Genomic DNA, 25,250 nt, shown 5'->3' on the forward strand with positions numbered 1-25,250 from the left:
CCAGCCCCCTCCACCCGCACCGGAACCAGGGTGCAGGCCTTGCTGAGCTCTGGTATATTACCCTAGCCTTAGCCTGGGTTTTGGCCCCAGACTTGGTGAGGCAGCGGCTGGGTTTGGCCAAGGCTGACCCTCAGGTTTCCATCTCTCTGTTTATAAAAAGGTCGTGCCATTTGATCTAGATGTTTGAGGTCTGTCTGTGGGCTGGGAGGCCCTAGTTAACGTTCTCACCTTGCTCTCTCATTGTGGCCAAGTGATTCCTGTGCTATCTGGGATGACTTAGCTACCCTGCACTGTGGTGCCATCAAGTCATTATAATGTCCTTGGCCCTACGACAGCAGAGGCCTCTCAATGTCTAGAACTCTAAAATCAGGGCCTACCAGACATGGAATGAATAAAGAAGATGTGGTACAGATATATAGTGGAATATTACTCAGCAATTAAAAATAATGAAATAATGCCATTTGCAGCAACGTGGGTGGGCCTAAGAGAGTGTCATACTGAGCGAAGTTAAGTCAGAGAAGAAATATCATACGACACCCTTTATATATGGACTCTAAAAAGAAATGATACAAATGAACTTACAGAACAGAAAGAGACTCACAGATTTAGAAGACAAACTTATGGTTGCTGGGGGAAGGGATACTTAGGGACTTTGGGAAGGTCATGTACACCCTGCTATATTGAAAATAGATAACTGACAAAGACTTATTGCATAGCATCTGGAAGTCTGCTCAGTGTAATGTGCGAGCCTGGATGGGGGAGGGTTTGGGAGAGCATGGATATGTACATGTGTATGTATGGCTGAGGCCCTTTGCTGTTCACCTGAAGCTACCACAACATTGTTAATTGGCTATACCCCAATACAAATGGTTTTGGTGTTAAAAAATTTTTTTTAATAAAAAAAAATATATATATATAATCAGGCCCTACCGGCCACCACTGCTGCAGCTCTTTCTAGCCTCCACTTTCCTTAAAAAGTGCTACCCCATCCCCAAGCCCTCTTCACCCCAAATCTAACTGGACTGTCTCAGGCCCAGCCTGTCCTGATTTCTGCAGCCTTGAACACAACTCCCTACCGGTCCTTGACTCCTAATGTCGTTGTCTTCTCAAACCTTTTCCAGGACTCCTCCTGACTCCCAAATCAGGATTCTCCCAGCTGAAAGCCTATCTGTTCCAATGTCACCCTGGTGCCACCTCTAGGACCACATTTCAGCTCCTTCTGGGACCCCTCTGTGCCTGAAGGCCCATGCAGTCCATCAGCAGGTCTCAAGCCACATGCAGCCACGTCCACCCTCCTCCCTTCTGGCCAGCTCTGCTCCCTATCGTGGCTCTGAGTGACAGCAGGGCCCTCCTGGTGTACCATCATGGGCTCCAACCTCTCTCGTCCCCAAGTCCTGCCCCTTCCCGCTGGGCCACGTTCTTTCCATCTGGCCTCTTTGCACTACCACCACCGTCATTATGCCATCTCTTCCCTGGACAGAATCACGGCCCCTTCCCCTGGCTCCCTGACTCGTCTCCTTCTGAACACCCTGCACGTGTAACCAGCAACTAGTTCTGCAGTCAGCCGTCCAGTCACCACCCAGCCCGTCCAGAACCTTCAAGGATTCCCGAGAGCCTATCCAGGTTCAGACTCCATCTCCATTCCCATTTTTGTGCTGCAGTCACTAGGTGCCCCTGGACTCTGGGTTGGCTTTAGCCTGGCATTCAGGGCCTCCCGGGCCTGCTTCCTTCCCACAATACTGCTGCCAACCTGAGCCACTCCTGACCGCTGGACCCTTCCCTGCATCAGAAATGTCCTCCCCACCTCGTCCACCCCAGTGCTGGAGGCCCAGCTCAAAAGCCATTTCCTTCGGGACTCCTTGGGGCCCTGAGTCCTTGCCAGCAGAGCCCTGCATGGAAAGGGCAGCAGCGACATCACCCATGGGGGCCTAGACAGCAGAGGTGTGCGGAGAAAGTTGAACATTGCCTCTGGGTATGTGAAGCCTGGTGCTGGGGGATTGCTCAGGCTTCAGGGACCTCTACTGGAGGCTGAGCTGCAAGGCCAGGGGTTAGGCTGAAGCCAGAGGCTGAGGCCGGAGGCTGCGTGTGTGGCCCCCAGGGCAGAGGTGTTCATCTGTCCACAGCAGTGCCCTCAGTGTGGGCCCCAGCGGGCTAGATGCCCGGCCAGTCCAAACAGGACACTAAGCACCAACCTGCAGGCACCTCCTCCTGCTTCCCAGGCAGTGGGCAGAAGACTCCCTTCTGGTCCCCCAGGATGGGACAGGCAGGGTGCGAGCCACTCCCACCCCTCCCCAGGCTGTGAGTGCCTGCCCTGAAGGCGGAGGAGATCTGGCGCCACCAAGACCTTCCCTCCTCCGGCCCCACCCCTGGGGGAGGCTGAAAATGACCCTCGGGCACAAAAAGAGTCTGACATAGCCAAGGAGTCAGGCACTATTTTTTATAAAAACGCATAGTATCATTTTTCACTCTTTAAAATCACATTCAAAAATCGGCAAAGGAATGCCCCGGGGAGTGTAGATGGGAGGGGAGGGCCTGCTGACCCAGCCCCGGGGGAGGGCGCGACACCACACGGCAGCGACTGGCACGAGGGGGCATGCTGCGGGCGAGGTGGCGCCCTGGGGGTGGTGGCACTGACAGGACGTGGGGCTGGACAGCGAGGGGCGCGCTGAGCAACCTGGAGTGGGGAGGGCTGCCCCACCCGCCCCTCGCACTGTGCTGTCCGGCTGGCCCAGGCCAGTCCCCAACGGTTCTGAGCAGAAGAGGCCCTGCCCAGCCCAGGGGAGGGGACTCAGGGCCAATCAAGGCCAGCGTGGCACAGCCCCAAAGGTGCCTTTCTGTGGTCCCTGAGCCTGGGCGCTTGGGTGGGAAGAAGAGGGGACTGGGGTGGGGGCAGCAGCAGCCACTGCCAATGCCACCCTCCTGGCCAGGTCCCACTGTGTCCAGGGAAAGTGCACGTGGAGGCCGCCAGTGAAACGGGGGCTCTTCCCAAGAAAGGGTGCAGGAGCCTAAGTCACGTGGGAGGCCCTGGGCTCAGCGAGTCCACAGGCTCCCTTATCTACCGACTGGCTGGAGGGCAGGTCAGTGCAGGCCTGTGTCCCAGTCGATGCAGGAGGGGCCGAGGTGGGAGCTTCAAGTAGCCTCCTTGTGCTGCAGCCTCCCTGGGTGGAGCCGCCGGGCCACCCAGCTGTGCTGTGGGCACAGAGCTGGGGAGAGGGGACGGCAGGCCCAACTCCAGGCGACCATCCCTGGGGAAGGGCGGGAGGGCGCTGGGGGCTGCTGCTCTCCCCGTGTGGGGAAGACACCGGGAGCGGAGGCCCCTGGGGGCAGGGTGAGGTGGCTGGACAGTGGCTGGGTGGGTGGCAGCAGGAGCCAAGGCAAGCGGGCCCCTCCCTGGGGGCTGGTCCAGGCTGGGGCCACAGGAAATCACAATAATTACAAAATAAAACCTTTTCCGCTTGGCGGGAAAACAAATAATAAAAATTCAACAAAATAAATTAGAGGTTTATAAAAGGAGGGCGACCGGGCTAGCGGGCGGGTCAGAGGCCGTTGGCACTGCCGCGCTGGATCAGTGGCACCTTGCTCAGCTCCACGACGGGCGAGCGCGGCTTGTTCTTCATCTTGGGCACCCGCTGCACTAGCTGCTGGGCCTCGCGGTAGGCGTCTCGAAGCTCCTTCTTCCACTGCACCAGCTCTGGGTCACTCTGCGCGCACACCCGGTTGTTAGGCGGAGCCGGCCCGTCTGGCCCCGCCCCAGCCACACTCTGGCCCCGCCCCATCCGACCCCGCCCCAGCCATTCTGGACCTGCCCCGGCCCCACCCCGAGTCCCCACTCACATCGCACTGCAGGACAAACTGCTTGCCACCTCGGATCTTGAGGAGGAGGCACTTTCGCTCCTTGATCTGCGTCTCCTCCACCGACTGGATCTCCTCCATGGTCAGCAGGCTCTGCTGCAGGGCGGGAGCGGGCGGTGAGGGCCTGGGACTGCCCCCCCACCCCCTGGCTGGCCCGCCCACCCCCAGGGGTTCCAGGGCCCCGGCCGCTCCTTACCGGGGCCTCGCCCTCGCCCCGCCACTCGAGCCGGTTAGGGAACAGGTAGAAGTACCGCCGCTGCCACTGGGTCAGGAAGGGGTTGCCCATCTTGGACATGTAGCCATGCATGATGCAGTCCTTGCCCAGGGCGTAGTCTGACGCGAGAGAGCAAGAGAGAACTCAGCCGGCCGCACGAGCCGGGTCTGAGTCCTGGATCAGCTGCTCTCTGGCAGGGACCCCGGCTGAACCTGAGCCTGCTTCCCATCTCTAGAGGGGGAAGTGGGCGCCCACAGCAGCTGCTGACCCTCACCTTCCTCGTGGCCCAACTGCTTGTTTTTGGTTTTCTTGCGGGCCTCCAGCCGGTCCGTCTCAGCATTGATGGTGTCAAAGACAGTCTCTGCTACCTCCTGCTGCCACCGCTCCGAGATGGTCAGGGGGAAGTTGCGGTAGAGCTCCTGGTCACTGTCCAGTAGCTTCACCAAGAGGGTGGAGAAGGGACGGCTGTCAGCCACAGGCCAGCTCAGCTGCAGGGCCCGGAACATGGTGGTCTGGTCCAATGGCCACCCCCGGGGACGTGTGGGGAGGAGGAGCCGAGGCCCACCAAGCAGATGGGGCTGGCACGGGGATCTCATAGGGCCAGAGGACGGAGGACACTGCCAGCCGTGCTCAGGGCTGGGAGGCCAGGCCAGGCCCTGTACCTTGATTCCTTTTGTGTCCTCCTCATCGAAGGAGCCAATGTCAAAGGCGTCGGCTGCATTCACCTCCCCTCGTGGGGGGATCAACGGGGGAGGGTACTGTGGTGGAACAGGGGCTAGGCATCAGCACCCAGCAGGGGCTCCCGAGCACCCCGCCTGGTCCCGGCTCTGGGCTGTTACCTTTTGTAAAAAGACCATCTGCCAGTCCAGGGAACGGAAGAAGGGGCTCTCCTTCACCTCCTGGGCCCTGTGGGAAGAGAGCATCACTGGGGCTTGGCACCACCCAGGTTGGGGGGGGCGAGGTCTGGGCTGTGGGACAGGTGACCTAGGTGTAACTGCTGGTTTAGCCACGCTCTGGCTCTGCAACCTTGGGTAAGTTCCTTAAACCTCAGCCTGTTTCCTCATCTTTAAAATGGGGAGAACAGCAGTCTCCACGGCATAGGGCTGTGGTGAGTTTAATACTGGGAATCTTGCAACATCACGCCCAGTGCTTAGTAAATGTTTAATAAACATAGAAAGCTGCTGTCATCATCATTAGCAACATTATCTTTGTTGGGTCTGCGCCCACCCCCAGCAGCTGTACGGCACGCACCCTCCACCTTGGAACAATGGGCAGGGCTGCCCTAGCCCCAACTTGTGAACTCTGCCAAGGAGGCTGGGACCACGGAGTGGAGGGGCTCCAGTGACAAAACACAGCCCTTGTCCTCAGAGGGACACGGGCAGAGGCTCGGGCAGGCTGCCCCAGTAACCCCTGCAGAGGCCTAGACACGCAGTGTGGACATCACCCAGCAGGGCGGGAAGGCCTGGGGTGATGGCCGGGGTCGCGGGCACTCACCCTCGGCCCAGGCAGCCTAGCCTCCGGTTGACATCCCTCTGCAGCAGCCCCTCCAGCAAGGAGCGGAGCTCAGGGGAGAAGGAGTCAGGCAGCTCCACAGCCTGCAGGGAGGAGGAGGGGATGTTGGCAGAGGCCCACCCCGGCCCCCATCACAGCTCTGGGCCTCCTGAGGCTGCGTGAGGCAGTGGCAGGCGGGTGCAGGCCCCCGGCAGATGGAGAGCTTCCAGATGCCCCTAGCAGGCATGTTTGCTCTGACAATGTGGGGAAGGGAGAGCCAACGGGGCCAGAGGCCAGAGGGTGGGCTGCTGGCAGCCGAGACCCTGATGCCTACAGGAGACCCCAGCTACACTACGGCCCCTCATGAGCTCCACCCAGCCAGCCCGGGTTGGTACCCTCCACGCACCATTGTCAATGTCATTCTGTCGATCTCATGCTTGTCTTTGGTCTTGTGCTGCCGGAAAGGGCTATGCCTGGGCAAGAAGGGCCAAAGTCCAAGGTCAGAGAACGGGAATGTGCAAACTGAGGCAGGCTGCATGAGTGCCTGCTGCTAAGTCACTGCAGTCATGTCTGACTCTGTGCGACCCTATAGAGTGTAGCCCCCCAGGCTCCTCTGTCCTTGGGGATTCTCCAGGCAAGAATACTGGAGTGGGTTGCAAAGAGTCGGACACAACTGAGCGACTGAACTGAACTTGCCATGCCCTCCTCCAGGGGATCTTCCTGACCCGGAAATCGAAGCTGCATCTCTTACATCTCTTGCACTGACAGGCGGGTTCTCTACCACCAGTGCCACTTGGGAAGCCCATGAATGATCCTTGCCAAAGCCAGGGATGGTGCCACCCCTGTCAGCCAGGCGGCAGGGGGCCCCCACCCAACCCCAGCCTCCTTCCTGGCCTGGGGGAGAGCCTGTTTCTGTCCTGTGCACCCGCCCTGGGACAGCCTGCTCACCCTCGCAGCAGCTTGAAGAGCATGCAGCCCAGGGAGAACCAGTCGGCGCTGCTGTCGTAGGCCACACCCTTCTGTAGAACCTCGGGAGCCATGTACCCGTGGGTGCCCCTGGCGGAGTAAGGAGGCTATGAGTGGGTGGTCGGAGGGTGCGGGAAGAGGGCGTGGGGCTGGGGCACTCACACACTGGCGTGAGGCTTCTTCTTGGAGAAGTCACAGGCCAGGCCCAGGTCTGAGATGCGCACGTGGCCGTGCTCGTCCAGCAGGATGTTGGCCGGCTGTGGAGGAGGCTCAGTGAGCAGCTCAGGACAGGACCCGGCGGGGCAACACGCCAGCCGGGTGGCTGTCTAGAGGTAAGGGTGTCCAGAGACAGGGCCCTGGGTTGGGGGCGTTGTGGGGGGTGCGGAAGGGAGGAGCCAGGCAAGGAAGAGGGCGGGGCATGAAGAGGGGAGGAGCCAGGCCGGGAGGAGGGCGGGGCGCGACATACAGTGGCGGAGCCACGGCAGGAGGAGGGCGGGGCGGCACCTCACCTTCAGGTCCCGGTAGACCACGAAGCGGTTGTGCATGTGCTCCAGGCCCAGGATGATCTCGGCGGCGTAGAAACGCATGTCGGCCTCGGAGAAGACCCCGTGCTGGGACAGGTGGTAGTGCAGGTCCCCGCCTGAGGGAGGCAGCCCGCAGGGGGGGAGGGGCGCTCAGCTCCCACCCCAGCCCCCAGCCCCGAGGTCCACCTGGGGCCAGGCCAGGCACTCACCGTTCATGAGATCCAGGATGAAGCTGAGCTTGTCCGGTGTGTGGAAGGCGTATGACATGCAGACGATGAACGGGCAGTCCTAGGAGGGGGTGGAAGAAGAGGTCAGCGCAGACTGCGCTTGGTTCGGAGCCGGGGCCGAGGTGGGGCGGGCTGCCGCTCACCCCGGTGCTGACGAGCGACAGCATGATGCGCTCATTCAGGGCCAGAGTCTCCCCTTGCTTCATCTTGATGCGCTTCTTGTCCAGACACTTCATGGCGTACCTGTGGGAGAGGGGCCGGTCCCTCAGTCGGTCCACTGGCACCTTCAGTGCAGGCCCAGGGGCGCAGTGGGGTGTGGGCGGTCCTCAGGGCGCCCCCGGGGGCCCGCCTCCCGCTCAGGTGTCCCACCCGAGGCAGTGGACCCGGTGCTCACATCTTGCCCGTGTCGGCCTTCCGGCAGCCGTAGACCTCACCGAAGCCGCCTCGCCCGATGATGCGGTGCACACTGAAGTCGTTCATGGTCAGCTGCGGGGGTGGCAGCCGGGGGGTCACTGCAGGCTGCCCAGGCCCCAACCCGGGAGCAGCAGGGGGTTCCCCCAAGGCCCCTGACCCAGGGCCACCGTCACCCTTCCCAAGTGCCACCCTGCCTGGAACCATCTGCATTGGGGTTCCAGCACCAACCCCACAGCCGCCCCTGGGGGTTGAAGGTAGACTCCCCCCGCCGCCCAGGGGCCCTGGGGAGGAGCAGCAGGGAGAGGGCTCTGCACGCCCACCCAGCCCACTCACGTGGATGTTGAGCTCTACATTCTTCCACTGGCAAAATCGTGTGAATTTATCGCTGCAAGAGAAGAAAGAACCCAAGCTCAGCTGAGCCTTAGAAAGTGAGTGAAATTGATGCTGGGGGCAAGCTGGCCCCACCCACTGCTATTGCCTGGGCTCCCTCCCAAGCCTCAGGGTCCTCTTCCGGGCCTGCCAGGAAGAATGCCAGACCAGGCTGCCCCCACCCCCCTCCCGGCAATGCCAGCACTGTTATCGGTCTTTGGGTTTCTGCTTGGATCAGATAAACTTCAAGGTGAGATCTTCCCATCTGACCCCGACTTCCTGCTACCACATCCACAACTAGGCTCATCTCGTTTCCCTCCTCGCATACATCCAGTGACACACCACTCACTCCCGGTAAAGCCCCTATGCCATGGCCGGGCAGCTGGGACACATCAAGGAACACCTTCCAGGCTGGCCACAGGGGGCAGAGGAGTGGGCAGTGTGTCCTCCTGTGCCCATCCTTACCACCAGCCTGATATTTCTCATCCCCAGTGGGCCCAGCAAGGGGCTAGATATTCCATGGGGGGAAAGACACATGGCTGGTCCCTCGCTCCCTTTAGACATGGGTGGGCTTTGAGGTGCCTAGTGCTGAGAAGGGTGGGGCAGGAGTGGGGGAGTGGCGACACCTTAGGAGTCGCCGCACTGGGGTATAGACAGGTCCAGATGCCCACACGCTGGGCACTGAAGCAGGCCGGCTGCTCTCCTCCAGGGCATCCGCACCCCTTCTCAGAGCGGCCTCTTCCCACCTTCTGCTCCTGCACGTGCCCCGCTCTCACCTCTCGATGAATTTCTGGAACACGTCTCCTCGGAGGTTCTGGCAAATTTCTTCAATATATGGCTAAGGGAGGGAGTGGGAGGTGGGTGACTGAGCCACAACAGGAGCCGACCAGGCTCCAGGACCTGTGCCGCCTGCGGGGGACCCCCGCTGGGCTGGGCGGGAGCAGGGACAAGCCAAGCACACACCTGGAAGAGATCCGGAGGCACCTGCTTCTTCACCAGATGGCCCTGGACGTGCTCGATGGCGCTCTTCGAGAAAGGCTGGGGAAGGAGGGAAAGGCGAGTGACTTCTCCATGGGGCCAGCCCTCCCGTCCCCACGCCCAGGCCGGCACCCGGGCCCCAGGCACTCACATGTGAGCAGGCCAGCAGCTCCTTCATGATGTACGTGTCGAAGATCTCTCGGCTGCAGACCAGGCGCTCCTCCTCTGTCTCCAGCTTCTCGTATTTCTTGATCTAGAGGACAAGATCCCCACAGGTGAGCCCTGGCCCAGCGGGGCACGGGACTGTCTGACAGGTCCAATGAAAGCAGCCCGAGCCCCTCCCTTCCCCACGTGCAGCAGGGCCAGGCCAGCCCAGCCTCACCTCCTCGTAGAACTCCACCAAGGGCTTGGCCTCCTCCAGGTGCTTCAGGCAGAAGTCTCGGAAAAGCAGGTACCCTGAAAGGAAGTGTTTTGTGTCAGGCTGAGTCATAGCCCCACAGAGGCCGTGCCATCGTGGTGGTAGGTGTGGGCTTGGTGCTTCCTGGGCAGAACTGGCCAAGGAGGTGGCAGAGGTGGTCCCTGCCCCGGATGGAGGCTGGGCAAGGTGGCCTCGGAGGTCACCACCAACCAAAGAGACTCCTGGACCTTATACCCCCCGTCCATCATCAGGCTGGCTCTCACAGCTGCCACTTGAAACAGGTGGACAGGGGCGGCAGGTCCAGTGGGAGAAACCGAGGGAGACCTGTCAGGCAGGTGGTACATGGCAACCTGAGTAGAACTCAGGGCTCTTCTGCCCAGCGGCAGGTCCTGGGAAGGAAGGCCAGAGGGTGCGAGCAGAGGGCCCCAGAGAGCACAGCCTCTGGGGACAGGAGGGGATGAGACGGGCTGCAGGAAAGGTGGGCAGGAGACCCTGGAGGACTCAGGCCAGGGGCCGGGCCCCAGAGCAGCCCTGCAGGGCCAGCAGAAGGAAGGGTGGTCCCAACTCCCTGTAGCCTGACATGGGTGCCCAGGCTTAGCCGGGTGACTGTGCACACCTCTGGGGGCCCTATCCCCTCTGCCAGAGCTCTCGGCCACGGCTTCTGGTAAGGGCGGATGGGCCTTTTAACGGTGGACCTTGAGGAATGCGAGCCCTCGGCTTCCCAGTGGGTGAGGGGCTTTTCATCGCCACCACCGCACCTGGGCCTGTTGTCCAACAGTCTTGCGCAGTGGGGCTCCAGAATGCTAGCTCTCAGGTGAGGCTCAGAGAGGGGCAGCGATGTGCCCAAGGTCACACAGCCCAGGCAGGGGACCCATGCTGCAGGCTTCCTTGACACACAGACTCCCTAAGCCTGACCTCTGGGCCAGGCCACTCCCATTTCAGAGCCGAGGTCCCTTGTCCCGGAAAGGCCGAGTCAGAGTTATGTGTGGCCCGAGCCTGCTTCCCCGGGCCCCGCCGCCCCCTTCCCCGGGTGCCCACCTCTAAGGCCGGGGCCCTGGAGGAGGCAGCCCAGGGGCCTGCCAGCGCAGGTTGCTCACAAAGAGGGCCATGGGGGCGGGGGCGACCACAGCACGGCAGGCGCCACAGGAAGGGCCCCGCCCCTTCCTGTCAGTTCCACCAACGGCCCCAGCAGCTGTGCCTGCGCCAAGGGGAAGCTGCAACTCTCGAAAACAAAAACCCCAAAGGAGGAACTTCCCTGGCGGCCCTGGAAGACTGCTGGGCCCCCACCCCGCATCAGGGGCCTCCCGGAGCAACAGCCAGGGGCTGGGAGACGCTGGGTCCCGGCCCTGCCACCAGCAGCGGGGCTCGCTTGCTGCCCTGTGCTTCCCCCATGGTGGACGGGAGATCTCTTGGCAAAGAGGGGGGCACACAGCCTGGTCAGCTGGGGTGCCGCACAAAGGCGGCCCCAGGGGCCTCCTGCCCCCACCCCCTGGCCTGGCAGCCGGACCGGGAGGTGGGGAGGATGCTCAGGTTGGCAGAGCCCCCACCATACTCACCCAGCTTCTGGGAGAAGATCTTCTCAAAAGTCACCTCGCCCCGGTCCTCCAGGTACTTCTGCATGACGCTGCGGATGCTGGAAGACAGCGGGGGCGGGGGTGACCCAGAGCCCCCATGGCTCCTGCCAGGCCTGCTGGCCCTGCTCCCCTGGAGGGTGGCTGCTTCCTCCCCCGGAATCCGGAGTGGAGGGCACTGCCGGTGGGTGTCAAGCTCCCTTCCAGGAAGGCAGCCACCCTGTCGGACCTGACCGTGGGTCACACCAGTGGGACCCGAGGGAGCCTGTCTGCCCACCAAAGCTCCGTCTTCCAAAGCTAGGGTGACCAGCAGGTGGCTGCTCGGAAGTCTGGTCCCAGCCCTTCCTTGTGCTGGCTTCAGGGAGTTGGCCGAACCTCAAAAGCCAGGCCTCACCCATCAGCAGATGATGGATCACGAAAATACAGCCCATCCTCACAACGGGATACTGGTTAACCATGAAACGGAGTGAAAGGCTGGTATACGTGTGCCCCACGGTATGGACCGACCTCAGAGTGTTCCACCAAGTAACAGTCACCAAATCCCACACATTATATGATTCCATTTATACCACAAGTCCAAAAGGGGCAAATCTACAGACAGAAAGTAGATGAGTGAGTGTCAAAAGCTGGAGAAGAAAAGAGGAATAACTTCTAATGGGCCAGGGTTTCTTTATAAGGTGATGGAAATGTTCTGGAGTTAGGCGGTGATGAGGGCTGCACAACACGGTAAATGTACTGAAATCCACTGACTTCAGCACTTCAGCATGATGAATTTTCTGCCATGTAGATTATATTTCAATATTGGGGGGGGGGGGGAAAAGTCAGGCCTCAGCTCCCTTGTCCCTAATATCTAAAGTAAGACCCCTGGCCCTGAGCTGCCTCCAGGGCAGCGGAGGAGGGGGGCTGCCCCTGTGACCGCGGAAGCCCAGGTTATCACACTCCCCGCCCCCGGTTATCTCACCCCCAACACCGAGCGCTCTGGGAAAGTCACACCTGACCAGGCTTCATGCCTCAGTGGCAGCTTGGTCTCCCCTCCTCTCCTTTCCTGGGCCACCTGCCGTCCCGCCCAGCCACTGGCTGCGGTCCCACCTAGCTCTCGACATGTTCATAGGGCCTCAGGATATGGGGGGGCCATCAGCAGGTCACAGGTGAAAAGGACGCTGTGTGCCCACGTCTCCGTATCCCTGCCTGTCTCGTGGAGTCCAGCACAGGGCCCTGCTGCCCACCACCTGCTGGAAGGCGCCATGCAGCCCTGCCCCCCGGGGAGGCCCACCCAGGGCACCGGTCCTGCATCTGTGATTCCATGAAATTAGACAACATGAGACAAACTGCGTGGGGCCCAGTCGGTTGGAGGAGACTCAGGCAGGAAAGAACGTTCTAGGCCATTGGAGAGGTCGCGTGGAGGAGGCGGAACCTCACTGGGTTCCTCAAATGCAAACAGAATGTGGACAGGTGGCTAAGCCCAGGGCAGGTGGTGGATGTGGGGACAGGCACGGGAGGCCTGGCCCGGGATGAGCCACTGGGCAGGGAGGAGGCTCAACAGACCACACTTGGGAAGCTCGGTTGGGCGGCGGGTGAGTGGACGGGTTCTGTTGGAGGTACCACGGGGGGAAGCCCAGGTATCTGATGACACGGGGCCAGGAAGGAGGGTTGAAACCAGCTGGGGTGGGAGGAGGCTGGGGCTGGCGGATAGACGGATGGACAGAACTGACAAGACCAGCTGGGGTTTTCGAGGCCCCATCAGAGAGGGGGCCTGAGGTCAGAAGGCCAGCGTAACCAGCAGACCTTGCCCAGGCCCTAGCCCTAACCTAGGTTCGCAGGTGGGGCGACTCCTGCCCTTCCCTTCTGAGGGGGTCAGGGTGGAGGTCCAGCCCTGACCTGGCCAGGCCCTTGCCTGCACTCGAGCCACCCAAGGCAATGCGGGCACACACAGAACCACTGTGAGCACAGGCCTGGAGCCGCAATCCTAGGAGCTCGGAGGCCCTGTGACCCTCCCTGAGAACTGTCTCCACCAGGAGAGCAGGGTGCCGATGACCCAGACGGCCCTCTGTGTCCCCATCCTGTACTCCGACAGACAAGAGCCCCAGCTGAGGGCCAGGGGCCCAGTGGCCCTGAGCTACCACTTCAGAGCCGGTTCCGTCCCAGAAAGCGAGGACACCCTCCATGGCCGTGGGGACTCCAAGGCTGGGCAGTGGCCCTGAGCCAGGCTGGCACAGCCTCCCTCCTGGGGGCCACATACCTACTCACAGTCACCACCAGCCTCCTCCAAGAACACGGCTCCCTGGTCCTGTGGGACTTGCAGGGACTCAGGAAGCGAGACCCGACCCCAAAAGCCCCCCAAGCACTTAACACACATCAGGAGTTTAAAAATCTGTGACACTGAGCAAGATCCAGCCCCTGCCCCGGGCCTGCAAACTAGAGATGGGAGCCCAGGGAGGCTGCAGGCCGCAGCGTGCGCCCATCCCTTCGGGCCCCCAGCCTGGCGGAGGGCAGCTCAGGGGGCAGCTCAGGGCCTCCCGTTTGGACGAGGACACAGGCTGGGCGATGTGCTGGCCGGAGCACAGCAGGGGGGCCCAGTCCAAGGTAACGGAGGCTCAGCAGGTCCACGAGACCAAGCAGCCAGGAGGTAGGGGTGTGTGGCCCCGGGGATCCCACGGGGGCCAGATTTCTCCTGGGAGGCGGACAGGAGGGCTGGGCCCTCAACCGCTCTGCGGTTCAGCTCCTGGGTCTCTGTGTCCACATCCCATTCCTGGGTTTCAGGACCTCTTGGTCTATGGAAGGGGATGGTAACGAGCAAGAAAGACGTATCACAGAATGTTGATCCTCCACGGAGGGGGACGGTCAGAGGGGTGGTCAGGGGCATGTCCAGAGACAGGTAGGTGTGGGTGACAGGCAGAGCGACACCAGCCTATCAGATGACCCCATGGGGCAGCTGGGTATGGCCTCTGCAACAGTCACGGGGAAGCTCCTCCCCACCCCCCAGGAACCAGCAGGACTGGCCCAGGCTCAGCAAAGGTGGCACACGATGGGAATGCCCAGCTGGGAGCAGGGCCTCTACTTCCCTCTGCGGGGCCCTGTAGGCTGGACACACCAAGGCCAGGGAAACAGGCTCTCCAAGGGTCTGCCTGAGAGCCAGCGGAGCCAGCAGCTCTTCTCTGGGCACCATGCCGGGCACAGACCTCCTCCTCCCTCCCAGGGGCTCTGCCTGCTGCCGGCTGGGCCTCGGGCACAGCAAGCTACACCCCGCCTCCCTCAGAAGACCGCACAGAGTGGATGGCCACAGCATTCTTCCCAGCCCGCAGCACTTCACTTTCTTCCTTAAAAAGAAAAAAATGTTTTCTAAATAAAATAAACAACCCCCCAGCCCTAACCCAAACCAAACACGAGGTCAACCTCGGCAGTCCTTGAAGGGGAGGCCTCCAGGCGGCAACGTTAGGGTTTCCTGTCTGTTCCCACGGGGCTGGGGCCCAGGGAGCTGGCAGGTTAGGAAAGCGTGTCGTGGAGGACGCTCCTGCCAGGGTGGCAAGTACAGGCTGGCACGGGAGGCGGTGGCAGCCTCCTGGGCTGGGTCACCTTTGTTTCCTGGCAGAGTCTGAGTGGCGATGGGCCCACAGCAGCATTCCTGACCCCACCCAGGTCAATGACTCTGATATCCAGGAGCATGCGGGCCCCCAGATGGACGTCAGACTGTCAGGGGAGCCCCGTGCCTGCATCATTCCTCCGTCCCTGCCCCCGAAGGACCCTCCGCCTCCCAGCCTCTGGGGGGAAGGGGCTCGGCCGCCCTGGTTCCTGCAGTTGCCTGGTGTCCAGGCTTGGGCTTCAAATGGCTCTTCCTTCCCCCCTCCCAGAGGCCAGGCCAAGTTACAGACTTTAAATGTCCAGCTTCCCCATTGTAAAATGAGGATGTCAACAAACGCTGAATCGCCAGCACTGAGCTGACCGCTGAGAAAGGCAGAGAGCGCACGGCGATAGGAGAACGCGGCCTATCGCGTCGGGCCTCCTTCTCCTGGCGGGAGCCCCCCTTCTAGAATCTGATCACAGCTGCCACGTCCTCAGGGAGTGGGGCTACAAAGGGACCCTTCCCCAGGGCTGCGCCTGTGAGCCTCTCCCCGAGCCTGAAGGGCTAGAACTCCACTCTGCTCACAGACCAGCCCGGGGAGCCCCGTGGGCAGAGCCCAATACCTGCCCTGCCAGGAGCAAGGGCCCCTGGGTAGGAGCTGCCCGGAGGCCGGGGAGACAGCACTTCCGGCCCCCCACCCCAGCACGGGCTGGGGTGATGGGGCGGCAGGGTGAGGGCTGAGCGGGAGAGCTTCCGGCACTTTCTGGCACCACGTGGTTCAAGGGGAGAGCTAAGTCCCTCGCTCTGTGGCACGGTGGCCTCCCAGATGACGCCCACTCGGTCACAGACCGCAGCCTTTGTGGATGGGGAGGGACCTCAGGGTCAGGAGCAAACATGCTCATCTTGATGGTGAGGAAATAGAGAACAGAAGAAGCTGAGAAGCAGCACACCCTGAGTCCCAACCAAGCCAGTGGCAAGAAAATGTCCAGTCCCCGCCTGAGAAAGGGGCCCCCACCAGGCGGGGGCCTCCCCCAGCCTCTTTGGGAGAGCTGGGTGCAGGGTCCCAGGGGACCCTGGACTTGTATCCTGGCTGTGGGTGCCGATCAGGCTGGGGCAGCCCCAGCTGGCACGTGGCAGGGCCAGGGGCCACGGTTCCTGTGCTCCTGGGTGACAGCATGCTAGAGCCACGGTGCAAGCTGGCCTGGGGGCTCTGCACTCGGGGGCAGCCACGCCAGGAAGCAACACGCTCTGGGAGAGACGGCAGCAAGCCAGCAGACCAGAGGCTGTCGCCACGGCCGGGGCACTCCTCTGGGGCATTTCCAGGAAACCTGGCACCATGGTGCCAACTGGTATGAGGAAGTCCTCGGGGGCTTCTGATGAATATTGCTCAATGACTCTCCTCAGGGCTGACAGCATCCTCAGAGCTCGAGGAAGGACCGCATACCAAATGGGAAACAGCGGCCGAATCAGCCAGCTCTGGACAAGTCCGGGGCCAGGGAAGAGAAATGACACCATGCGGCACCGCACCCACGAGCCCACCGAGGCATGGCGGCCACAAAGTGACGGCTCGCGGGAAAAGACGCTCCGGTGGCCTTGTCGCACCCCGCTGCTCACTGCTCTCGGCCCGTGACAACAAACCCGGAACAACTTCCAGGGCTCCCTGCCCTGCACTCCCAGGAAGAGAGCTATCTGGAACCCCAAACCCAGAATGGCCTCCCTGCTCAGAGAACAGAGCAGCAGACACGTCAGCATCAGAAAACCCACTTCGGAAACCCTGCTTTTCAGCCAGTCGAGACACTACCCTGCCTGTTAGCAGCGATGCAGAGGGCAGGTTACTGTCTTAGAAAAGTCTGCAGCCAAACGCCTCATTTTTTAGTATCTCCTGTTTGAAACAGATGAGGGATAACTTGAGTATAACTCTGTCTTCTGTGATCAGCAGAGGACATTGGTCCCTTGGGACCACGGGGAAAAAAGAAGGGCAGGTGTGGGACTTCCCCAGTGGCCCAGGGGTTGAGATTCTGCATGCTCAACGCAGAGGGGCCCAGGTTCGATCCCTGGTCAGGGAACTAGATCTTACATGCAGCAACAAAGATTCCTCGTGTGCTAACTAAGACCCAGTGCAGTCAAAAATAATAGTAATAATAAGGGCAGGTGTGATGGAGGTTGTGTGTTCTTCAAAGCCTCTCAGGTCCTCTTGGCTTCTGCTGTCTGTTCCAAGGCAGGAACATAATATCCTGGAGGCTCCAGCTGTGTGCACACAGCCCGACCCCTCTGCACAGCCTCCCCAGGTGCCCACGGCGGGCAGGAAACGCCGCCCCAGACTGTGCCTACACCTGACGTCACCAGGAGTTTACTACTAAGGACTGATCGTGCATTAATAGGGCACGTTATTCCTGGCTTGACAGAGCCCAGATTCCCCGGCACAGATTCCAACCTGTCAAGCTCACGCTCCCTTCGAATCCATTTACTGAGAGACGGCAGGCGGGCGAGCAACTTAATGGCAAAAACGTGAAACCCTATGATCTGGAAAGGAGAACAGATGGGGAAAGAGGTCCTGGAGACCCATTCCTGGGGAGAGTGGGGGTGGGGGTGGGGGGGAGCTTCGAATACCTGGAGGGGATGAGTGCCCTAAAAGATAATCTTGTTTTCGGAGGCGGGGGACGGCTGGAGGCAGAGGAATAGGGTGGGAAAATGCTGCTACTGGAGCGGAACGTTCTGGGTAAGGGATAAAGGATGCAAGCAGCAGGGTTTCTGCTGGTGATGGAGAAGCGGAGGGAGGAGGAAGCAAGAGACCACTGCCTGCGCTTCTTCCCTCCGCAGACCAAGGGCAGGAAGTCCTGGGAGCAAAGAGTTAACAGGAACGAAGAAGCAGTGGAGGAAGAGCCGCGGGTCTGGGAGACAGGGAAGCCAGAAAAGGGCAGGAAGAAGGAAATTCATGGCGGGGGGAGGGACCAGGAAAGAAAGAGGCAAGAGAAGGAGAGGCTGCAAGAGGCACCCGGCTCTGACATCTGCCACTGGGGCTGCTGCAGTCACCAGGGAGAGCTGGGCATCTCCCGGGACCGCCCAGGCCGGTCTCCTCTGCCAGGAGCCCAGAGATTAATTACATGAGGCCTCCGTGGTCATATTAAGCAAATGACGATCATTGCGGGACCGTGGCCGCTGCTGGGAAAGGCAGACAGCAGCTTCTCTGGAGAGCGGCACTCACCACAGACCCTGAGAGCCGAAGGCGCACGGGGGGGTGTGTGTTGGGGGGTCCATCGGTCAAGGGCAGCCCCCTCATTGGACCGAGGTGGAAACTGAGGCAGGCTCGGCCAGGATAAGGGGTATCCCTAGGGCCCAGGTGAGCTGGCACTGCAGCGTGATTAGAAGCCGGGTCTCCGGACTCCTGCCACACAGCTGCCTCCCTCTGCCAGAAGGGCGAGAAATGAGTCTGTCTCCTTTGGATTCTATAGAGTGACAGAAGGGGAGGCCCCTGTGCCAACTCGAAGTGGCCCTGTGCCCAACAGCTCCTGTTCCCCAGCCCTGAGAAGTCAGAGCTGTGAGCCAGCGCAGCTCCCAGCCAAGCCACAACCCAGGCACCAGCCACAGGGAGGCTGCCAAGATGGACCACCCCAAGGTGCAAACAGCTCCAAATGGCACCTTGTCTGAGGGAAACCATGGCCTTCCTCCCTGACCCCAGCATCATGGCTGAGGGGAAGACGTGACCCCAGGCGGGGAGGGGGCTGGGCCCTGTGAACCAAGACAGCTGATGGCGCGGGGTCTGCCCCGTGGCTTCCAGGCCACCCTCCCTGGGCATGGGGGGCCAGCTGGCACACATTCCTCAAGAGAAGGACCAGGGTGAGCGCAGAGGTCCGGAAGGGAGTGTGGAAGACAGGAAGCACAGCGGGGAAAGAGCACCTGGGAGCCCGGAGACCCCAAATTCAAACACCACCTCGCCTCTGCAACCAAGTCTCTTCCCCTCTCCGAGCCTCAGATGCTTCGACTTATTAAGTGGGAAAATACCACCTGCCGTGCCCGTTTCCTATGGTTGTGAAAAGGATAAAACGGGGTACAAAGCACTTTGCAAACTGGCAACTGTAAGATACAGTCAGAACAATCTTCAGGGCAAGAGGCATCAGCCCCAGGGGGTGTGCAGAGCATAAGGCAAAGGGCTGCGTACCCTCCGAGGTGGAAAGTGTGGATTCCCAGCCCCTGCCCAGCCTCAGCTCACGGCGAGGGCCCCGAGTGCATCTCTCAGGTGCCGGCCATCCACCCAAGGTCGCGCCGCCAGATGGCAACCCTACCTGAGGACCCCTGACCCCTGGCTCTCGGCCTCCTGCTGCTCCCCTCAACCTCACAGCCCCCCTGCTTTCAGACACCACGCGGTCCTGCTATTTCTTGAGCAACTACTACATGTAAGACATGACCTTGCCAACCTCACGGGCTGGTTTTTTGGATCGGCTGAGATGACAGATGTCAGAAATAAATAAATTATCATGATTTCCACCACTACTCCTTTCAACGCGGTCGATATCAAGGGTGTAATGGGGACAGAAAAAGAGGAACATCTTGTTTCTCAGGGTTCTAACACCTGCAGAGCCAAGCCAAGGCGGGGCCCCACCGCCAGCAATGCATTCTGGGGCGAGATTACCCAAACGCAGAGAGTTCCAGAAAAAGCCCCGCCTCACGCTTTGCTGAAGTCCAACCTGCTGGAGGGTCTCGAGGCCGTGGCCACCAAGGAGAGCTGCTGGGCGCCCCAGAGGCCAACTCCCCCATTTCCTCCCTCGTGGCTTTGTCATTTCTGAACTCATTTTTGTTCTAACTGTCGCTGCTCCCCGGACAGCCCCCGGCTGGCAGTCAGTCTGGTTCCTGTTTTGAGAAATCTGATTGCAAATGTCTTAGAAAAAAGGGCCCTAACAGCCTTTGCAAAACGCAGACCAATTTTCCTCTCCCAGGCCTGGTGTTCAGTCAATCCGAAACCCAGTGAACGGGCAGGAGAAAAGCACTGGAGACGTTGGCACGGTACCCACCCCTCCCAAGCCCGTTTGGGCCCCGCTTCACTCAGAATGCCACAGAGTCACAGCCGTTATTTCACACCATCCACATTTCACAGATGAGAAAACTGAGGCCCAGAAATGGGAAGGGACTTGCCCACAGTCACATAAGACCAGGACGGCTAGGATGCGCCCAGGGTCCTGGCTGGCAGGGCATATGGCTCTTCAGGCAGAATGGCCAGGCCCGGGCTCAGGCTAGAGTGGTGGACCCAACGTGGAACCACAAGCCAGAAGCCCTGATTCTGGTGGCCAGCACCACCCTGGCTTACCTGTGACACTGGGCAGGCCACTCATGTCTGGGCCTTCAGCTTCCCTTTCTGTTCCATGGTGACAAAACCACCCCTGACCGACTGGTCCCCTGGGTTGTTGCGAGGCTCAAGGGATGGGAAAATACTCTCGAAGCCATAACATGCTGGACAGCCTCAGCTACCGTCCCTACGCTGTCCACTCCTGCGCCTAAACCCTGAGCAGGTGAAACTTGGGTATCAGGTCAGTTATCTCACAGAGAGGAGACAGCTGTGATCCAGCTGCTGCAGGCGTGCTGGGACATCCCCTGGCAAGCAGCACCCCTGGGGTACCACAGGCAGGACTCTTGCCAGAAGAGGAATTCCAGGGGAGAGGGACAGAGCCATGGGGTGCACACTGGACCCTGCTCCCCACCGCTCCCCCAGTCCCCAGAGTACTCTCAATTCCCACCCCAAGCCCGCGGGAAGACCGAGGAAGATCCCCGGAAGACTGGTCTGCCCCGAACCTCACAGAAGGGTCCACCCGAGGGGGCCAGGGTGGGGGCCGGTGGAACCCCAAAGGGGGTGGTGCTGGGAGTCGGGGCAGCGACAGGATGGACGACACAGTCGGGCTCCGGGAGATGGGCAGGCAGAGGCGGGGGACTCCGCGGTGGGAAGGGGGTACCCTGGGCTATCCGGAGGAGGATGAAGGGGGTGCACGGCGCCCCCGGGGAAGAAGGCAGGAGCCAGAGGGCTGAAGGAGAAGGGGGCCAGGCGGAGTGTGTGAAGCGAAAGGGAGGCAGGCAGAGCCGGCCCGGGGGCACCGGGCGGGTCGGGGAGCCCGCGCAGCCGGAAAGCCCCCGCGCTGGGGCGCCCCGGATGTTCAGGTGCACAGGGCCGGGGGCGCCGGGGTCCGGCCAGGGCTGCCGGACGCCGGCGCTGCGCGGGGCTGAGGGGATCGCGGGGCCAGCGCCCGGGCGGCCGGGGCGCGGGGCCGGCGCGCGGGGCTGCGGCGTCCGCCTCACCTGGGCTCGGGCAGCAGGATCTTCTTGCTGGCGCGCGCCGCCGGCGTGGCCTTGCTCTTCTCCATGGCCATCAGGTAGCTCACGTCGGCCAGCACCGCCTCCAGGTCCGCCATCTTGGCGGCGGCGGCGGCCTCTCCCGCCGCTCGGCTCCGCTCCGCTCCGCTCGGCGCGCTCGGCCCGGCCCGGCCGCTCCGTCGGCCTCGGGCGCCGCCGCCCGCCCGGCCCCGCTCGGCGCCCGCGGCTCCGCTCGGCGCGGCTCACAGGCGGCGCCGCCCCATGGCGCCGGCTCGGGCCCGGCCCCGGCTCGCTCGGCTCCCGCCGGGACTGCAGTCGGGCCGCCGCCGCCGCCCGCCGCCGCCCGCGCCCCGGAGCCGCCGCCGCCGCCGCCGCCTCCGGCCCCGCCTGCCGCGCACAGCGCCAGCGAGCCCGCGAGGGGCCGGCCGGGCGGGCGGCGGCGCCCCCTGGAGGCAGCGGGGTTGGACCGAGCCTGACCCCCGCGGCCACCCCGGCCTCGACTCTCCGCCTACGGCCCCCACCGGCCATGACCTGTCCCCTGACCTGGGACACGACAGGGCCCCTCGCCAGCAGAAGACCCTAGACCAGACATTGACCACGACTCGGGGCACAATTCGGGTCTCAGACGCCACGATAGACCACTGCCGGGACCCCTGACTTGGAATTGCAGAATGTGACCCCAGGGGCCACTATAGACCACGGCAAGGACCCCAGACTGGCATTGCAGAATGTGTTCCCAGGGACGTGGATCTCAGACTTTAGCTATAACCCCTGACCCCTGACCTTGGACACAGTCAGAAACCTGACACCAGACCCGATCACATTCCTGACCCCAGACTCCAAATAGGACCCCCAGAACTAGACCTTGGATCATCATCTCAGACTGACCATGACCTCAGGTCACCATTCTGGACCCAACCCCCTTCACACCCAGACCCTGACGCTGACCCTTGACCCCCTACAGGACCCCAGATCCAGATTTGGGGCCAGGACCTCAAACACTGATCCCAACCACAGACCATGACCTTGATCCCAGCTTGGTTGCTGAGCCCAACCTTGATTCCACCCCCGACTTAGACCACTATCATGACTCCAAACCCTGGACTTGGGGGCAGAGCCTGGGCCTGGACTTGGACCAGACCAGGGTTCTGGACCCAAAAATTTGGGACACGAACCCAGGACCAAGACACCCAACCAAGACTCAAACTGGACCTAGAGCCCTTAACAGGTTGTCATGAACCTGGGACCTGATGACTGGCATCAGACTCCAGACTTACCCTAGTCCAATCCCCACTCCTGCTCCAGACCCAATCCAGGCCCCAGGACTCCCACTCAGGACTGAGGACCGTGCACCAAAAACCCCCTTCCTGGGTCAGAATCATGATTCCACAAAGCAGGATCCAACTTATCTCAGCCTTGCGGGGAGGGGAGCAGGTCATGGGGGTCACTGGACTGCCTGGCAAGGGAAATTTACTCTGATGAGACTGCATGGTGGAGGTGGAGAGGATCCATGTATCACAAAGCAGCACCCTTATCTCAGTGTGCTGCTCTTAAGAGCATCTCTGTTTTCCAAGGTGACAAGATTCCCTCCCAGTCCTGGGCCCATGGAGCCAAAGCCTCATGCCAGTTTGTGGGTCAGTAACCAGGACCTTTTTGCAAAGCCTAGGATTCTCCACCACCTTTGTCATGGGCACTTCTCAGCCTATCTTTTGAGATCAGCCTCGGCAGAGCCTGGAACCAGAACGCATCAGTCAGGATGGTGAGGTCCCCTTCTCAGTGGGTGACGCCACCATCCACCCAGACGCTCAAGCCCGAACTCCAGGCATTACCCTTGGCTCCTCTGTCTCCCCATGCCCTAATCTATCACCATATCCTCTCATCTGGCCTCCTGAGAATTTTCTTAAACCTGTCTGCTTCTGAGGATTCCCAGGGCTCCTGCCTGAATACAGGCCTTGACCAGAGATGCCTCCCTCGAATCTCGATCTGATAGATTTACTGTCTACTTAGCACTGAGAAGCAGTGCTCCAGGTTTTCTGGGGATGCTGGGAGTGGGGAATTCAGAGGGGGGGCTCCCCCCCCGCCCCACTCTCCGAAAGCAAATCACGTAAGCAAGTTCCTTAACCTGCAAGTCAAACTCTTGGGTGACTGAGTCGTGCTCCCCTCTCAGGCCAGGGTTGCCATCATCCCCTAAGCCCGAGGTACCCCCTGCCATCAGCTGATCCATCAGCTTTTACCCCTGTGTCTTTGTCTCTCCCTCTGTCTCGAAGCCCTCTGCGTGTCCTCTTCCCTGGCTAACTCCGGCTTACCGTTTAAGACCCACCTCCTCCAGGCCACCGTCCCCAGTCCCCTTGCTCCCAATTGTGTACATCTCTAGTTCTGCACTTGGTACCTGCTCCCTGATTTGAAAACATCATCAATTGCAAGATGCACATCATTCAAGTTTTTTGACGGGGAGGGGTGGTATGTGTGTGTCTGTTGTTGTTTAGTCGCTCAGTCATGTCCAACTCTTTGCGACCCCATGGACTGCAGCACGCCAGGCTTCTCTGTCCTTCAGTAGCTCCCAGAGCTTGCTCAAAACTCAGGTCCATTGAATCAGTCCATGAAGCTTTATTCAATATTTGCATCCACTGGGAAATGCCTCCTGCCGTTCACACCTCCTCTCACTGAAACCAGTGCTCCCAGTTTACTTCTTGCCCCCCAGAGCCCACCATGAGACCTGACACAGAAAGATAAAGTCAACATTTGATGGGTGAATGAGTGACTGAGTGAACGAGCCCCACAGCCCAAGGTGGCACATGGTGTCTGGGGTAGAAGATGGCCAGAGTAATAGGAGGATATGACGGAAGGCCTCCGACCTCTTCTCCTCCTGCCTCTCCGAAACTCTTCAGCACTCTAACTACAGTCACTCACTGGCCTGGGGTTTCTGGAACAGCTCCTATTTTAAAACTTCTGTCCAGTGAACTCATTAGGCCAGAGTCTCTGTGAATTCTGAAAAGCCCCCCATCCTGCTCCCAGAAGAGGCCCAACCTCCTCCACACCACCTGCAAACCCAGAAAGCCCTTCCCACCCACTGCTCAACCTGCAACCCAGGCAGGCCTGAAGCCAGGATTGAGAGAGAGAGAGCCGCCAGGGCCCTCTCCTCACTGATTCCTGGGACCCTGGAAAGCAGCTCCTGGAAGCCTTGGCCTGGGGAGGCTGTGTTTTGGATGGTGCTGCCCTCTGGTGGTTGAGGGGAGGTCAATTGTCAACTTGCCTTTTCAGGCTGGCTTCAGTCTTCCTCAACCAGCCTTTGTCTGGTGCCTAGACGGTGCCAGCCGGTGGCTGGGGTGCTGGGAGTGAACGAGGAGTGGAATCCCATCTCCACCCAGCTGGCAGGCCTGCAGATACAGCCATACCTGGCATCTCCTCTGGATGACTAATGTGTGTTGCAAACTTAACATGTCCCACGCTGAGCTCTCGCTCCCACCACCCTGCCCAGTCCAACCTGCTCCTCTCCCGGCTCCCCTTCTCAGCCACAGCTCCTTCACTTTTCAAAAGCCCAGGAGTCATCCTCCATTCCTCTCTTCCCTCACCTGCTCCTGTGCCCCCTCTCCCGGCTGTCATCCAGCTTGTCCCATTGACTACTGATGTGTCTGTCTCCAAAGTATTGCTGTTTAGTTGCTGAGTCGTGTCCAACTCTGTGACCCCATGGACTGCAGCACGCCAGGCTCCTCTGTCCTTCTCTATCTCCCCAAGTTTTCTCAGACTCATGTCCTTTGAGTTGGTGATGCCATCCAACCATCTAGTCCTCTGTTGCCATCTCCTCCTGCCTTCAGTCTTTCCCAGCATCAGTGTCTTTTTCAGTGAGTCAGCTCTTCGCATCAAGTGGCCAAAGTATTGGAGCTCCAGCTTCAGCATCAGTCCTTCCAATGAATACTCAGGGTTGATCTCCTTTAGGATTGACTGGTTTGATCTTCTTGCTGTCCAAGGGACTCTCAAGAGTCTTCTCCAGCACAAAGGTATTGATACATCCCAAATCCTTTCACTGTGCCCTGCTAAACCCGATCTGAGTCCCATCACCTCCTGCCTGGCATTGATGCCTGCACCAGCCTCCACCCTGCCACTCCTCTAGCCAGAGTCTTTTACAGAGTCTTCACAGGCCTAAATGTAACCCCATCTCCAATGACCACCCCTGCACTTAGGAAACCTACTCTTTTCTGTGGCCCGTGAGACTTACAGTTTGGCCCCTGCCCATCGCTCTAACTCAATCCCCCTGCCCCTCCCTGTGCCCTTTAGTCTCCAGTCTCTCTGATCTTCCTTCTGACACTACAACTAGCCAAGTTCATTTCTACCTCTGGGGTGCTGACTTTATAATTCCCCTTGCCTGGAAT

At 60.6% G+C, this 25,250-nt stretch overlaps 1 protein-coding gene across 2 annotated transcripts; it reads right to left on the minus strand.

Annotated features, from left to right (window-relative positions):
• Nucleotides 1-2,422: 2,422 nt before the first annotated feature.
• On the minus strand, nucleotides 2,423-21,083 carry GRK2 (G protein-coupled receptor kinase 2). 2 transcript variants are annotated; one of them, XM_027531721.1, is made up of 21 exons: nucleotides 20,866-21,083; nucleotides 11,010-11,086; nucleotides 9,418-9,491; nucleotides 9,187-9,288; nucleotides 9,021-9,095; nucleotides 8,834-8,895; nucleotides 8,022-8,073; nucleotides 7,669-7,760; nucleotides 7,418-7,517; nucleotides 7,257-7,335; nucleotides 7,033-7,163; nucleotides 6,686-6,780; nucleotides 6,506-6,613; nucleotides 5,964-6,030; nucleotides 5,561-5,661; nucleotides 4,906-4,972; nucleotides 4,729-4,824; nucleotides 4,341-4,503; nucleotides 4,049-4,185; nucleotides 3,835-3,945; nucleotides 2,423-3,701 (listed from the first exon to the last, which is right to left on the minus strand). In XM_027531721.1, exons 1-21 carry the CDS (start codon nucleotides 20,976-20,978, stop codon nucleotides 3,537-3,539), a joined length of 2,067 nt encoding a protein of 688 aa, XP_027387522.1. In that variant the 5' UTR covers nucleotides 20,979-21,083; the 3' UTR covers nucleotides 2,423-3,536. The 2 variants fall into 2 exon arrangements, with proteins under 2 accessions (XP_027387522.1, XP_027387521.1); XM_027531720.1 differs by having other exon boundaries at nucleotides 3,835-3,948.
• Between the last annotated feature and the right edge of the window lie 4,167 nt (nucleotides 21,084-25,250).

This window comes from Bos indicus x Bos taurus, chromosome 29 (assembly GCF_003369695.1).
Source record: "Bos indicus x Bos taurus breed Angus x Brahman F1 hybrid chromosome 29, Bos_hybrid_MaternalHap_v2.0, whole genome shotgun sequence".
NCBI classification, from domain to species: Eukaryota; Metazoa; Chordata; class Mammalia; order Artiodactyla; family Bovidae; genus Bos; species Bos indicus x Bos taurus.

Coding starts and splice junctions, on each gene's coding strand:
- GRK2 (XM_027531720.1), bottom strand. CDS start 20,978: ATGGCGGACCTGGAGGCGGTGCTGGCCGACGTGAGCTACCTGATGGCC. Junction 11,087..20,865: donor ATCCTGCTGCCCGAGCCCAG/GTGAGGCGGACG, acceptor GCTGTCTTCCAG/CATCCGCAGCGTCATGCAGA. Junction 3,702..3,834: donor AGTTTGTCCTGCAGTGCGAT/GTGAGTGGGGAC, acceptor GTGTGCGCGCAG/AGTGACCCAGAGCTGGTGCA.